The 15,619-nt window shown below is 42.4% G+C and overlaps 1 protein-coding gene across 1 annotated transcript in view; it reads left to right on the top strand.

Moving 5' to 3' along the window:
- The first annotated feature begins 13 nt into the window (after positions 1–13).
- Positions 14–15,619, top strand: part of SPOCK1 (SPARC/osteonectin, cwcv and kazal like domains proteoglycan 1) — a 479,285-nt gene continuing 463,679 nt past the window's right edge. The window contains exon 1 of the mRNA XM_011362367.2: positions 14–229. Within this exon, the coding sequence (XP_011360669.1) occupies positions 44–229 (186 nt within the window). The 5' untranslated portion in view covers positions 14–43. The remainder of the gene's footprint in view (positions 230–15,619) is intronic.

Raw genomic sequence — 15,619 nt, 5'->3', positions numbered from 1 at the left:
CCCCCCGGCTCACCGCCCTGCGTACCCCCTGCCTGCCCCGCAGATGCCAGCGATCGCCGTGCTCGCGGCGGCCGCCGCGGCGTGGTGCTTCCTGCAGGTGGAGAGCCGGCACCTGGAAGCGCTCGCCGGAGCCGCGGAGCCCAACAACGGCAATTTCCTAGACAATGACCAGTGGCTGAGCACCGTCTCCCAGTACGACCGGGACAAGTACTGGAACCGCTTTCGAGACGTGAGTACCGCCGCCGCCCGGGCCTGCGGGCAGGCGAGCCTCTGAAGAGGGGCCTTTGAAGCAGGGCGGGGAGTGGACTGGTGCAGACCGCTCAGGGCAGCTTGTTGGTTCCGGGTTCCTGGCTGCGTCTTGCCTGAGAAGAACTTTAAAGAGAACTTTGAAGGCTTGATGCTCTGTGCCTGTTACCTGCGGTCTTAGGTGTGTGTAGGACTGGGGGAGGTGACTGCACCACACATGGTATGAACAGCAGCTGCTGTGGAGGGAGGCTCCTTACGCTTTTGAGTTTTCCAATTGGTGGTGGTTGACTTTGCCAAGCCCCCCAAAGAACCTCCCTGGGGCAGCAGTGATTGGGACTATCTCTAGGGTATGCCAGAAAAATCTCTGCTGTAGAGGTTAGGTTTATTAGGGAACCAGGTATTATAGGAGGTTTGGAGGGTCATGGCAACGGGCCTGATAAAATGATGGGAGAAGGGAGTGTGGTGGGTTTGACTTTTGGCGTCTTTAGAGGAAGGGAAAAAGAGGCAGCTCATGCAGTTAGATCCGAACGCTGAAGAGAAGCCCAGTGGCAGAAGTTTGCTCCTTTTGGGAGCCCCGGCAGGGGAGAAAGCTATTCCTGGGCACCCAGGGGCACATCTTCTACCTGTTTCTGCTCCAAAGCTGTATGCTACTGCCCAGATAAGCCCAACAGGATGTCGGGCAAGACGAACCTGGCGCAGTGTTTCCAGCAAGATGGCATCCCCTCTGTGCTGTGAGAGCTGCTGCCAGTTCTTTCACAGGCTGCCCCCAGTGGCTGGGGCCAGGTGCCTCTAGGGGAGTAGGAAGGAAGTTTTGTGATACTTAACACTAGGAATTCCTGCCATTGAGAGAGACCAGTACCGTTTAGGCCCTGTTCTTGTCACAGGGCTCTTGGAGGTGGGAGATGTGTGACAGTCACCTCCTTAAGTCAGCCTCATTCCAGGTATCTCCAGCCCTTGTAGAAGGAAAGTCTGAGGATTTTAATGAATCTAGATGTTTTCTTGTACTTTATAAAGAGCATCTCTTCAGGTCCCACTCCAGAGGAGCAGGTGCAACCATAGCCTTGGGTGGGGATTTACTTCTGTCTCCTCTCTGTTTCTTCCCCTGTCCTTCTAGTTGACTGTGGGCTGTTTCTCTTTGAAAGGGGTTTTCAGATACTTTCATTAAGCCTCTATAGTTATTGGAGGAGTGTCTTAATTTTGCAGCAGATATTCTCCTTGCCCTCCCCTGCCCTATATCTGACCTGCCCTGTTATAACCGTCTTCAATCCCCTTTCTGATCAGCTCTGAGGAGCCCTGCACTGATTACCTTTGCTTATGACTGAAAAAAGATGTTCTAAAGAGGCTTCTATTCGTGGACTCACATAGAATAGAAGTCATTTTGCTTTTTTTGTTTATCATTACATTTTAGAGTTGAGGAACAAGGCAGATACTAGAGATAGGCGGATTTGGCCAGGTGTAGAGAAGGGGCCCCTTTGCCTACAGCTTGGTTCACATGGCAGCTGGGTCAAATTGAGAACAGCTGTGGTCTTTGGCCGAGCGGAAAGGTTTTCTGTGTTTTCGTGCCTGTTCAAGGGGTTCTAGCCTCAATGTACCATAATCATGAAATTATTCTTATTTCCCATCTTTAAATTTTAAAAATTGGGCTTTTCTTCATTTCTCATCTTTCTTGCAAATGGTGATTTTTTTTTTTTTTTTATCCTTGGGTCAGTATTTTCCAAACCTGACTGATCATGAAGCTTACTGGGGATGTTTGTAAAATGACAGCACCCAGCCCCTTCCCCTGGGAATTATGATTCCACATTTCTGGGATAGGTACTGGAAATCTATATTTTAAACAAACATTCTAGGTAATTCTTATGATGTTTAAGAAATACCACCTTAAATATTGTAAAAGTGTCCAAAATGTAACAAAAAGAGAAAAGCTGCTCTGTTCAAATGTGCTACTTTTCTGTTCCTGGAGCAATTTTAGGTATGAAACTAATATTTTAAGCAATATCATTTCTTTTAAAATAATTTAACTCATTATATCACTAAAAACATCTAAAAATGTTTAAAAAATCCCAAAGATCTTCAATCATCAATCAGTTTATATGCTTCATGGGGTCTTCTGGTGCTAGCTGTGGCTCAGACATAGTTTAATGCCATTAACCTTTTTCAGGTGTTGAACAACTCAAACTAGATAATCTTTTAGGCCAACTCCAAGTGTCTTCATTTGGGTAATTTACTTGGAATAACTGCAAAGCCTCAGTCCTCCGCGACCAGGGATTGAAAGGTTGCTTCGTATAGAAATCAGCTGTTCACTGGACAATGGACAAAGCCCCCACTAGTACAGTTGCTCAGCCAGCCTGATAGTTTTCATTGAGCCAGGCCTTGCTTAAGGTGGACAGAACTCAGCTTCTCTGCCATTGTTTTAGTTGTTTTGTTGAAGTCACTGATGACTTTGAAAGACTGCCCTGAGATTGTTGTTATGATGCTTATCAGTTCTTTTGCAGTTGGAAGAGAGATTTAGAAGTGATTTTTGAACTTGTGAAACTGAAAACTAGGGACTCCCTTTAGAAAGTTGATGATGCCTACTGGTGGTGTTATTGGGCTAACTTTGAAATAGAAATTATGGCAGGCTGTGTTTTCCATGTTCCCCTGCCTGTTGAGTGTGCTGTAACATTGCCAGAGATGACCTGATACCGTGGACTTAGCACTTTGAAGCGGTCCTCTTGCTCTAGGTACACAAATACTGGCTATCTCTTTTTTCCCGGAAGTAAAAATTTCAGAACTTCTCCATGTCTTGTTACCTGGAGTGATGGATCCAGAAGAAACATAAAATTCAGATGTTAGGAGATGTTTGCTCCTAAGATGTATTGGATTGGTCATTGTTCTTTTTTTTTTTTAATTAATATAATTTTCCAATTACATAGCTCATCATTCTTTTTATAAAGACTAGTAATTGGGATGGTTGGGCCAGATGGAGACCCAGACTTTTGCACAAGTACATTATTAAGAAGGAGAAGATAAAGAAGGACAGATGTTTGTATTAAGTTGTACAATAATTTCCTACTTCAAACTGTCATGCGTTTAACTTTTCTGTGGTTTGAGGTTGAGGGGTCAAGATGCCATAGCCGTTTTCCTGATTTTTTTTTTCTGAATCTTATTTGGCTTTCCATAACCATTCCTGTAAGGAAAATTTTCTCTGTTTATTCTTACATTCATTTGTACGTTCATTTATTCCAATAAATATTTGACTGTCTACCATGTGCTAGCGCAGTTGGCTATAAGGCTGAGCAAGATAAATAATGTGATCTCTTTACTCAGGTAACCTCTTGTCTCCTCGATGAAATTCTTGTGCCATCACATGTTTCTTCCTTATTTATTCTGTTTTGTCTTTTTTAAAAAAATAAGTGTTTTTTTTTTTCTTATAAAGTTCATATGTTCTAGTTATATAACACCTAACATTAATGAAGCACTTAGTGTGCCAGGTATTGTTTAAGGTACTTTATATATATTAATTGGCTTAATTCATAATAATCCTAGGAGAGAAATACAGTTATTCTCCCCAATTTGCTGGGAGGTTGTCTCTTGCCCAGAGTTACAGAGCTGGGCTGTGGAGGAGCCTAGACTGGAACCAGGCAGTCCAATTTTATACGCTCCCTATGCACGGCAGCCAGTCAAGCGTGGAGTGGATTTTGGGTGTGGGCCTCCACTGATATCACATTGCAGGTCTTTCCTGCTTTATGTCTGGTGGCAATCAATGAAGAACCTTAGGTTGAGACAAAGTAGAATGGGAAGCCAGTAGACACAGTTTATTGGAAGGGTCACATCAGGGCTTATGTTCTGCTAATAATTAGCGTCTCATTTAATTAAAATAATGTTGCTTACATCAAACATAACATTTTCTTTCTTTTGCACACATGAAATTAGCCCTGACATTTAATTCCAGGATAATTACCTTTAGCAGGCCCAAAGAATCAGAAGTGTTGCCTTGCCTGACATTTATTTCACTACGAGTGACCTGAGTTTGTAATTCTAATGAGACTACAAGGACCAGCCCACATTCTTTTTCCTTCTGGTGCACATTCTGTGGGATTTGGTGGTCTCTGTAGCAGAACTGGAGTGTCAGTGAGCATCTGATCTACTCATTTGATCTTAACAGCTCAGCTATAATGAGTTTCAAGGGCAAGTGGGGCTTATTGATAGAATAGTGGCTGGCTCAGATGGGGGGGTTGGTGACAAGAGATGTGGTATGGCTTAGTGGATCAGTCATTAATCTGTCACCACAGAAACTCGGTTTGTAATAGAGAGTAGCAGAAAATCATTTTGATTAAACAGGTTCAAGGAGACTTAAATGAGTTTGTGATCCTGGCTCTCTTTAATGAACCCACTCTCTTAAATCCCCTGTTTGAGGTGACCACTGATAGAAATAATTATTTCACAGGAATCATTATAAAAGGACAGTTTGAAAGTTGGTAGGCCTAAGACCATTTTTGAGTTTTCGGTCCTTACCTTCAGTTTGCCCTTGCCAGGGAAAACCTAGTTCTTGACTGGCAAGGACGGCAGAGCATCTTGTCCCAGCTGACCTTCCCAGGCTGAGTTCCCCTGCTTCTCCTGGTCCTCCTCAAACACTGACCCCACAGTACTTCAGCTGAATTAGGTTGCTGAGAGGATGTACACTCCCCTATATGTTGATAAGATTATTTTCAAAGGCAAGAAGCGATCCTAAATGGATCATTGCACCTGTAATACTCCCCTAGAGGAGGGGGACCTAATCGTTAGCTCAACTATTTTATCTTGCTAGAGGAGACAAAGTAATGCTAGTAATTGAATATTTTATAATAAGGCATTTCTTATTCATTTACTCAATATATTTGAAACCAGATACTCAAAGCTCTTGAGGCTGAGTCACGTCACAGTCAAGGGCCCACTTTTAACCAGAGTTCACATTCCAGTCTTGCCAGTTTCCTCATCCGTAAAACTGGAGTGATGCTACCTACTTTGTGGGGTTTTGAGGAGGACTGAGTGAGCTCATCAAAGTAGGTGCTCATGGTCTTTCAGTGGCTGGCATTCCTGTTATTATAATTTGCTTCTGAGATTCAACTTCTCTTAACTTCTGCTCTGTGAGCGTGGGTGGGTTGTTGGCACACAGCTGAAGACATTGCTTTCTGTCTCATGTCTTAGAGAAATGTTGGGGAAACTTGCTATCCTTGAGCTTATTTTCACGCCATTCTTTGCCAGTCTGGGAGGCCATGTGAGGTTCCATATGGTCCAGTCTATCATTTTCCAGTTGCAGCTCCTGGCACAGAAATCTTTCTCTTCATATTTCACATTATCACTGGACCTCTCCTGAAACTGGCAACTCCCATTATGAATTTTGAGAGGTGGTTTGTGCCCAGCTGTGCCTAAAACCCTAGTTATGTGAAGAACTCCCCAGGGAGCCCTGTTATGTTGACTAAGCCCTAACTGGCTTCACTTTTAATGCTAAGCTCTGATCCAGGTGCCTCCAGCCCACCTCAAAAGGTAAAAACTTCATCTTGTCCCACAGAGTGGTCCCAGGCTGTCTTTTCTGCTTCACTGTTCATGGGGTCTAGCAAATGTTTTTTGTTGGCTTTAGAATCAATAGAAAAGTACTTAGGAAGACTGGCCAGGCCTTTGTTCCTTCTATCACAGGCCCAGCTCCTCAGTTCCAGATCATTACAAGCCATCAGAGGACCTATAATTCACTGCAGGTTAGCCATGGTTCAGGAAAATTCAAACACCAAGAGGTAGTTAACACAGGTCATGATGGTTTGTTGATACAGAAATGTTCCCCATAGGCCAGCTGTGTGCCAGGCCTTGGTGGTGGTGGAGAAGACAGGTGAGGTTTCTATCCTCCTGATGTTTAGGCTCTACGGTGGCAGACAGATAAACAATCACGAGTAATCATTCAGAAAAGTGCTACAAGGTAGAGGTACAAATGTTCAAAGAATGGGAAGGGAAGGGGCTAATGAATGTTTTTGGTCCAGGAATGGCTCCCTGGGAAAGACATTGCAGCTGAGCTATGTCGGATGACAGGAGTGAACCAGGCGAGGAGAGGAGGCACTTGTCTTCGAGGCAGTGAGTGCAAAGTGCTGGTCCAAACATCTCAAAGTGGGAAAGACCTCTGCCAGTTTATTTAAGAACATGGTTTGCACATTTTCAGTTTAACACACGTTTTGGGGGCAGCGAAATGAGTCACCTGCGACAAGTGAGGTACACAGATAGGGTATGTTCTTACGTGGAAGGATGGCCTGTTCTTTTGTCTTCCCTCTTTGTGTCTCTGTGTGGTCTTCTGTAGCCATCTTTGTTGTGTAAATATTGCTTGCCTTGAGTTCCTCTTTCAAAAAAAATACTTCCTACCCCTCTAGTGTTTGTGGCCCATGAGTTTCTCCTTTCCTCTGTGGTCAAGTGTCCTGGGCTGCAGAGCTCCTACAAGTCCCATTGCTGTTTGGAAATAAGGGTACCATAGAATTTCTTGGATAAAGTAATGATATGTGAAGTTTATCTTTCAAAAATGAAACTGGTATATATGAGCTGCTCCTTGCTCTCCTCCCCATGCCTGTTTCCCCACTACCATTGCTGATACCAGGCTTGGAAGCTAAAGATGAAAACCAGGATTTCCACCTTCAAGGGTCACAGTTTAGGGTGAGAGACAACATGCATTCAGTTCCTTCGGTACCATGTCAGATTGCTGAATAGTATGTGACATTTCATGGCTCCTGGGTCTGGGTCCTCCCAACTTTACTTTGACAGATACTAGGATAATGCTCTTTTTGGGAGGGAGGAGGAAAGGTGCATTCACAAACTCGTGATGTGAATTATTGGAGATTCTACTGGAGGGATAACGCTAATGTCCAAATTAACTTGATTGGGTTGCTTTTCTTATGATACTATGCAAATAGGTCCCTCAGATGATGCTCTCCCTTGATCCTTTAAAAAGGACTTTTCTTTGGCCCAGTGGGGAAGGGAGGAAGGAAGGACATATTATACAAGTATTTGTTATAATTTGCAAACTCTTCCTGTGTGATCTGTGACACGTCACACTACAGAGGGCACTGCCAACATTCCGCAGTATAATTATGTGGAGGGTGAGCAGACATTTATGTGAAGTCCGTTGGTGCCTGTGATTGGAATAGGGAAGCAGAACTTACTGCAGGTGTTCCAGGCAATCTTCGCTCACCGATAAAATACACAGATAAAACACAGAGAAAACAAATATGCTGAGAGCAGAAGCCTCCACTTTTCTATTTCTGCTCTACCTTTTCTGTTCCACTATGTAGATGGAATCACTCTTAATTCAGTTCTGACAGTGGCTAGGCCAAATTGAGATGACTGGCCATGGCCAAGGCAAAAAGGGAAGATGTGCAGAGCGAGGTGTTAGAGTAATGGTTCTCAGACTTACGTCTTTATAATCTTGAAAAATCACTGTTGGGGCTTGTTTAAATGTGGGTTTCAGCCTCCTAGTACCAAGCATAATCTTCAATAGGTCAAGAGTGGCACCTAGGAACCTGTATAAGTCCAGGTAATTCTGACACAGGTAGTTCTCAGATTGTATTTTCAGAAAAATCCTGGAAAATTATTATTCATCCCAAATAGCCAACACCATTAGCTCCAATGAGAAATAAAATTTTAGACAAAATGAACATTTTGTCTTGCAGTAAATTATCATGAGTGCATTATTTTTTTCCTTGTGCCAACAAGGCTACCATTGCCATCAGTAGAAAGGAAGTTCTTGCTTTCTAGTGTCTGTATCTGCATGGGTCTCGGCAGCAGCCATTATCATGAGGTTCTCCTGGAGTAGAAGAACATTTGGTTCTTCCTCGGCTTCTAGGGCATTAAGAGACGCTTGTGCACGTGAGCAGAGTGGAACTGATATGGGACATTCTACGTGACAAAGTCCTAGGAGATCATCTCAACAACTATTCCTGTCTCCAAAGGGGCCAACACTGGTCTGACTTCTCTAGCTGAACTGACATGCTTTGTGCACAGATGAACTGAAGGAAATTGACTCTGATGCTGGCTTTAGTTTGTAGAGAAGTGAGTATTGAAGCCTAAGTAATGCTAAAAGCCTGAAGTAGATGAGGAATGGTACATGTAATAAAGAATGTTTACTTTCATAGGAGGATTCCCTTGGGTGTGGAGGTGACAGATGGAAGCACAGATAAGGTCTGAGGGATAAGGGCTGGATATGAACAGATTTATATGGCTATGCGATTTTTCCATACCCCATTGTTAAGGGATAATGGGATATTTCCATATTTTTCTATGTTCATTGGACATGCTGGTTCCTTTGTGAGTTTGGTGGGCTTGGTTCATTGGTGTCCAGCACTTTTATTTGGCCAAGGCATCACTTCCATCTGAGCCAGCTAGTGCTGCCATGACTCTGGACCTGGTCTGTGACCTTTGACTAGCCATCTTGAATAAGGCCTTTGTCACCTTCAATGAGTGAGAGAATAAAATTGCTGTCCATGGTGAAGATAAAAGCATGCTGTTTTTACTGGTGTTAGATAAATTGTGTGATTTTTATATAACCGGATTGGTGGTTTAAAACTTTTTCCTCAGAAAGATGTATGTGTTTTCAAAAATATATTTTTTCTTTCTATGGTCATTCTGGACCTAGATCCTTGCCATACTAGTATCCAGATCCTGGTACACAGGTTGGTTATGTTTGTTTGTTCACGTATTCACACATTGATACTGCAGATACTTATTGGCTAGGCTACTATGTACCGGGTACTGTGCTGGCCATTTCGGAGGCAGCAGGGAGAAAAACAAACCTGTTTCCTGTCCTCTGGAGTCTATGGGCTTCTTGTCTGAGACAAAGTGAAGAAGAAGGGGTGTTTGTTGGTCAGGGACCTGTTGAGGGTTACTTTGCAAAGGAAAAGGCCTGATCTACAAAAGAACCAGAGCAGTCCTTGCAAGCTGGACAGCCAGAGGCACTGTGACCTGAGCCATGTCTCTGTGGGAAAGTTGCATGAGCATTCATCTCTGAATCTGTCTGGAGGTCAAGCCACTTCAGCTTACCTCTACTCTTACTGATGTACATGGGTGGCCTTGGCTATTATGATGGAGTTTAGAGACCCAGACACTGCCAACAGGAGGGTGCTGGTCTGTACAATTGAGATAGGACTTGATGCGTATGAATGCCGAAATGTGGTGAGTTTAGCCTTGTCAGGGCTCTAGGTCAAGGTTTGTACCAAGTGGATAGATAATCAGAAAAGATTCCCTGTCTTCAGCAGCCCTGGGTTGGTGGGGAGTACGTTTTGTTGGAGTAGAACATTCATAGAGCAAAGGGTACCAATCATTAAGGGACCCTTGGTGCACTTTCGCAAAGTAAACACACCCATATAGCCAGCAAGCAGACCAAGACAGAATATTATCAGCATTTGAGAAGTCTGTTCTGTGCCCCTTGCAGTCACTACCTGTCCCCCTCCCAGGTGAAAACTCCCCTGACTTCTACCACTATAGATTACTTTTGCCGCCTTTGTACTTTTATAATGGAATCATAAGGATTTTTTGTTTGCGTTTTTGGTCTGGCTTCTTTTGTTCAATATCAAATTTGTGATACATTGTTGTGTTTGGCTGTAGTTTGCTCATGTTCATTGCTGTGTGACTATGCCATAATGTATTTACCTGTTCTGTTATTGAAGGACATTTGGATAGTTTCTTGGTTTTGGCTATTACATAAAGGCACTTCTTAGGCATGTCTCTTGGTGAATCTATGTATGCATTTTTCTGGTGCACACCTACATGTAGAATTAACTGGTCATAAGATAGGCGAATGTTCAGCTTTCAGAGATGTGACTGGTTTTCCCATGTGGTTGTGCCAATTACTGTCTCACCACACGTGTATGAAAGTTCACTGGGAACAACATTTTTGTTTTACTGATTGAGGGGAAAAAACCCTACAGTCTCATTTGTACATTCAATTCAACAAAATGTATTAATTGAGCACCTGTTACATAACAGGCACTTGCCTACTCTTATGGAGCCTTATGGAGTTCTAGTTGGGGGAGAAAAATAATATGGAGATTAAGATACAACTGTGATAAGTTCTATAGACAAAGATAAACTAGAGTAATTCAGTGAGGGGAAAGGATAGTCTTTACAGTAAGTGGTGTTTGGAAAACTGGGTATTCACATACAAAAGGATGAAATTGGACCCCTTCTTACACCACTAACAAAATTAACTTGAAATGGATTAAGGACTTAAATGTAAAACCTGAATCCATAAAACTCCTAGAAGAAAACATATGGCAAAAGCTTTTGACATTGGTCTTGGCAATGATTTTTTAGATATGACACCAAAAGCACAAGCAACAAAAGCAAAAATAAATGAATGGGGCTATATAAAACCAAAAAGCTTCCACATAGCAAAGAAAACCATCAAAAAAATGAGAAGGTAACTTACAGAATGGGAGAAAATATTGGCAAACCATGTATCTGATAAGGAGTTATTAACCAAAATATAGAAACAACTAATACAACTGAACAGCAGAAAACCAAATAACCTGATTTAAAAATGGGCAAAGGACCTGGATAGACATTTTTCTTCAAAAGATATACACATGACCAACAAGTACATGAAAAGATGCTCAGCATCACTAATTATCGGGAAAATGGATATCGAAACCGTAAGATGTCACCTCCCACTTGTTAGAATGGCTGTTATCAAAAAGACAGGAAATCAATGCTGGCAAGGACGTGAAGAAAAGGGAACCCTTGTGCACTGCTGGTGGGAATGTAAATTGGTACAACCACTAGGAAAACAGCATGGAGGGTTCTCAAGAAATTAAAAATCAAACTACCATATGATCTAGCAATCCCACGTCTGGGTATATATCCAAAGGAAATAATCACTATCTCAAAGAGATAGCTGCATCCCATGTTTCTTGCAGCATTGTTCACAGTAGCCAAGACTTGGAAACAACCTAAATGTCCTTTGTTAGATGAATGGATAAAGAAAATGGAATATTATTTAGCCGTAAAAAGGAGGAAACCCTGCTGTTTGCAACAATATGGATAGATCTTGAGAGCCTTATGCTAAGTGAAATAAGTTAGACAGAGAAAGACAAATATTGTATAATTTCACTTATATAGGTAATCTATAAAAGCTGGATTCATAGAAAAAGAGAGTGGATCAGTGTTTGCTGGGGAGATGCGGGGGTGGTTTGGGGGAAATCAGGATGTGTTAATCAAAAAGTACAAACTTCTATTTATAAGATGAATAAATTCTGAGGATCTGATGTACAGCATGGTGACAATACTGTATTTTATACTTGAAAGTTGCTAAGAAACTAGATCTTAAATGTTCTTGCCATAAGAACAAAAACAACATGGCAATTATATGTGGGGAAGGATGTGTTAACCTTACTTTGGTAATCATTTCGCATTATGTACATGTATTAAACCATCACATTGTACATTTTAAACTAATACAATGTTATATGTCAATTATATCTCAATAAAGCCGGGAAAAAATACCAGGATAAAGAGAATATGGAGGGGATGTATTTATGCCCTGGCTATCGATTTATCATTTTTCTTTTGACTTTAAATTATTCTTTCCCAAATTTAAAGAAATAGACAGTTTAAACCAATGTTACTCCAATAAACTTAATTAAAAAAATAGACAATTTAAAAAGAGAATTTAGAAGATACATAAATAAATCATATCCCTTCCATGTACAGTCACTGTTAATATTTTTTTTTGGAGTCTATTTGCTTCCAGAAGACTTTTTAATGCCAAAGTTTTTATTTTCATGGTTGCCATCATGCTGTTGATATGATTTGATGTTCTCTCTCTCCTTTTTTTAATTTAATGACAGAGCGTAAACATTTTAGTATAATATAATGCTTTTCTTTGTAAGTGACATTTTAATGGCGTATATTAGTCCAGTGAATGTATATACTACTATATACAAAACCGAAATATCTGTCAATAGACAGGTGGTTGTTTCCATTTTTTCCTTATTCTAAATAATTACAAATGTTTTGGGCACATGAGCCTTTCTATAGTTAGAATTATTTGTTTGCGATATATTCCCAGAAGGAGAAATGCATGGTGTACTGACATGTGCATTTTAAACCATTGATATATGTTACCACATCGTACTGACCCTACCCCCAGAATTATAGAGTGTATGTCTTACTGCACCCTTGCCAGCATTGGCTAGTAGGGACTTTTTGGTAAAGAAGAAAAATGTGATAGAAACATAGCATGCCAAGTAATGTGCAACTACTGAATCTACACAAGTGAGATGATGCGTGCAGGAGTCCTGACTGGGAGATGTGTTTCCCTGATCCATCTTGAGTCTGTCAGGGAATTGGGTGTGAGAGAGACCCACAGCTCACCCAGAGTTAGGGAGCAGAAGCTGGTGCCCTTTCTCACATTTGTATCTGGCCTTGTGAATGCATTGCAGAGCCTGTTTTCTGAAGAGCCCTTTGAACTCGATGTGGAGATGTTAATGAATCCCAGGCTCATTCATAATTAGGAACAGGAGCAGGTGCTCCAAGCCAGATTCCAAGTCAGATTGCAAGTCAGATTGCTACTGATGGTTCCCCTGCAACTGCACAACATATAGATTCTTTAATGCCCTTGTGAGAGGAGATCGTTAAAAACCAGCTCCATCCACACCATGGCCGTAAAGTGGTTCCTCCTGTCGAATACAGATAAGGCCTGGGCCCACATCTCAGTCCTCATTTGCGTTCAAGACATCTGCCTGATTTTCATTGCCCCATGGTTCCTCCCACCGCCCTCACTGCAGGCCTGTCTGATGCGCTCACCTCAGAGTAGGCAGGGAGAAGGGTTTTCCCTGGCTGCTGTTTCAGCATTGTGAGCAACGTGGAAAACACAACAGGTCTCTGGGTCTGTCAGCAATCTGGGAGCTCTCTACAGGCCTAGAGCAGTGATTCTCAACTAGGGAAGGCCTTGCCCACAGGGGACATCGGCAACGTCTAGAGACATTTTTGGTTGCCACAGCTGGGGAGTGAGGGTAGGGTTGCTACTGGCATCTAGCGAGTAGAGGCCAGGGGATGTGGCTAAACATCCTGCCAGGCACAGGACAGCCCTCCTTCCCTCCCACAAATGGCAATAGGGCCAGTGTTGAGAAATGCTGGCCTGGGGATATGGTTGCTTCTTTTATGATTATTATTTTTTTAGTGCAAGGTGTAGTCCAGGTGGATGAAATTGAGAGTGAGGGGCATATGATGAACCATTCTTTCATTCATTTAAGAAATAAATATATCAGCTACTGCCCTAGACTCTGGGACACAGCCATAAAGAAAATTCTCTGCTCTCATAGAGCTCATATTCTAGGGCGTAAGTTCCTCTTGTTCCAGATATTTGACTTTTCCAGGACCAAAACAAAGGAGGATCAATCAAGTAACTACGTTATTATTATTTTTTGTATCTACAGGAAATCTGAGGCATTATTGCAGCCAATCACATATAATAAAAACCATGTAATTTTTATTATTTTTGCCAAGACAAACAGCCACAGGGAGTTTTTGTGTGAGATGTTGTGTATTTACCTGCGAGTCTCAGTAAATTGGCTGCGCTTTGATTTTGTTTCCCTGAGGAGTGGGAAAATGCAACATAAAAATATTTCTGTTCCCCAAAGAAATGACGGTCTCCAGATGGCTGGGCAGGTTACTCTCTCTTGAATCTTGTTTCCCTGCACATCTCGAGTAGGAGCTGTTATTTCCAGCAAGGTGATCCTTGCTCATGACTCACTTCTTGTTCATACACTGCACAGCAAGTTTTAATGATCCACTCCTCTGAATTCTGTATCGGTGACAGCCAGTGCCACACAACTCTGTTTTGGGAAACATATTCCTTATACTGAGTTCTTGTTTTGTCTGTTGGAGACACAATTGGGTTGTAAACTCCTGCATTCTGGGACCTTAGCTCATGAATTCTGGCCTCTTCGAGGCTACCAGATCTTTAGTACATATCAGAGATGTTCTGAGAGCCTTTTCTCTTGCCCTAGGAAAGGAAAGAGGACACAGTCCAAAAGAAAGTGAGCAAGTCCACTCAGCCTCCCGTAGGATATTTGGTGAAACATTTACTTTGGTTTGAGTAGTCTGTGAGTCCACACCGAGTCCATGGTAGTGGGCATGGGGATAGTAATGTCTCTCATCTAGTTGGATGTTTCTCTCTCTAGCTTCCGTTCATGGATCTGAAGACTTTGTTTGGAATTACAGGTTGTACCATGCACCCTGCCCCATGGAAACACCCTTGGGCATTGCCACTATGTCCTTTTACCCTTAAGACCACCCTTCTTTTTCTCCTTTATTCTGCACTCTCCTCAAGCTCCACCAATTCCTTCTCTAATGACCATCATGGGTTCCTGTATCTGCCCTGTCTGCTCTCACTCCTGGGGAAGGTTGGATGTCTTAGGCGATGGCAGGAGTGTGGAGACAAGGTCTTCTTTTTGGTCTGCTCTGAAGGATCTTTCCCACTTGGAAGATAACTTCCGCCAGCAGAACTCCTGTGTAATGCCAAGCTAAACATGTATCTTTCTCTTTTCTAGCCTTGAGTTACATCAAAAAGCCCACCGTTCTTAGGCATACTTAAGGTAGCGGAGGAAAGAGAAGAAATCCATATTGCCACACCTCTGCTCCCCTTTCCACAACTCTTTGGATCTCGTCCTTTGTCCTCTCTTTGTGACGTTTCTATAGACCTGGAGCTGACTTGCTTGCTACTGTGTTACTGGTTATCTAACGTGACACTTGACACCTATACGAATCTTCTACAGTAAGTTTTTAGATACTTTTAATTGGTCATAGTTTTTAAGGCACATACTTTTCTCCACTCTTCTCCCCTCCACATAGAATTAGTATTTATGCGAGATGTTTTCATAATACAGAAAACTGACCTGCAGAGTAGCCAGGGCTCTGTAGAGGTAATAAAGATGTTGTTACATAGGCAAGAAACTGTTTGTGTCATGTGGACAAGGGGAGCAGGTAAGAATTACATTCCTACCATTATTTTGGTCAAGTAAATTTTGAGTTTAAGAAAGATTAGATCATCTTAATTATTGAATACCTGTGTGCTAGGTGTGGTGCCAGGCCTAGAAGTGTGGAAATTCAAGGCCAAATCTTAGTGAATAAACAGTCGTAACGTGGCAATGTAGGTTAATGCAGGGGAGCACAGGATGCTGTGAGGACCCCAGGGAGGATCATCGCATCCCGTTGGAGATGTCAGGGAGGCTGGCAGGGAGAAGAACACCTGCTCAGATTATGCTGTGCCTTTTGGGAAGATCAGATAAAGGGGGCCCCACAGAGCCAAGGCTTTGTTTAAAGTCCCATGCACAGATGCACAGTCAAGCAGCCAAAGGATTTCCCAAGGAAGTCCAGTTTTTCCTTC

Source organism: Pteropus vampyrus, unplaced genomic scaffold (assembly GCF_000151845.1).
Source record: "Pteropus vampyrus isolate Shadow unplaced genomic scaffold, Pvam_2.0 Scaffold74, whole genome shotgun sequence".
NCBI lineage: Eukaryota > Metazoa > Chordata > Mammalia > Chiroptera > Pteropodidae > Pteropus > Pteropus vampyrus.
Note: the sequence above shows the minus strand (reverse complement) of the source record. Positions and strands in the feature narration are given on the sequence as shown.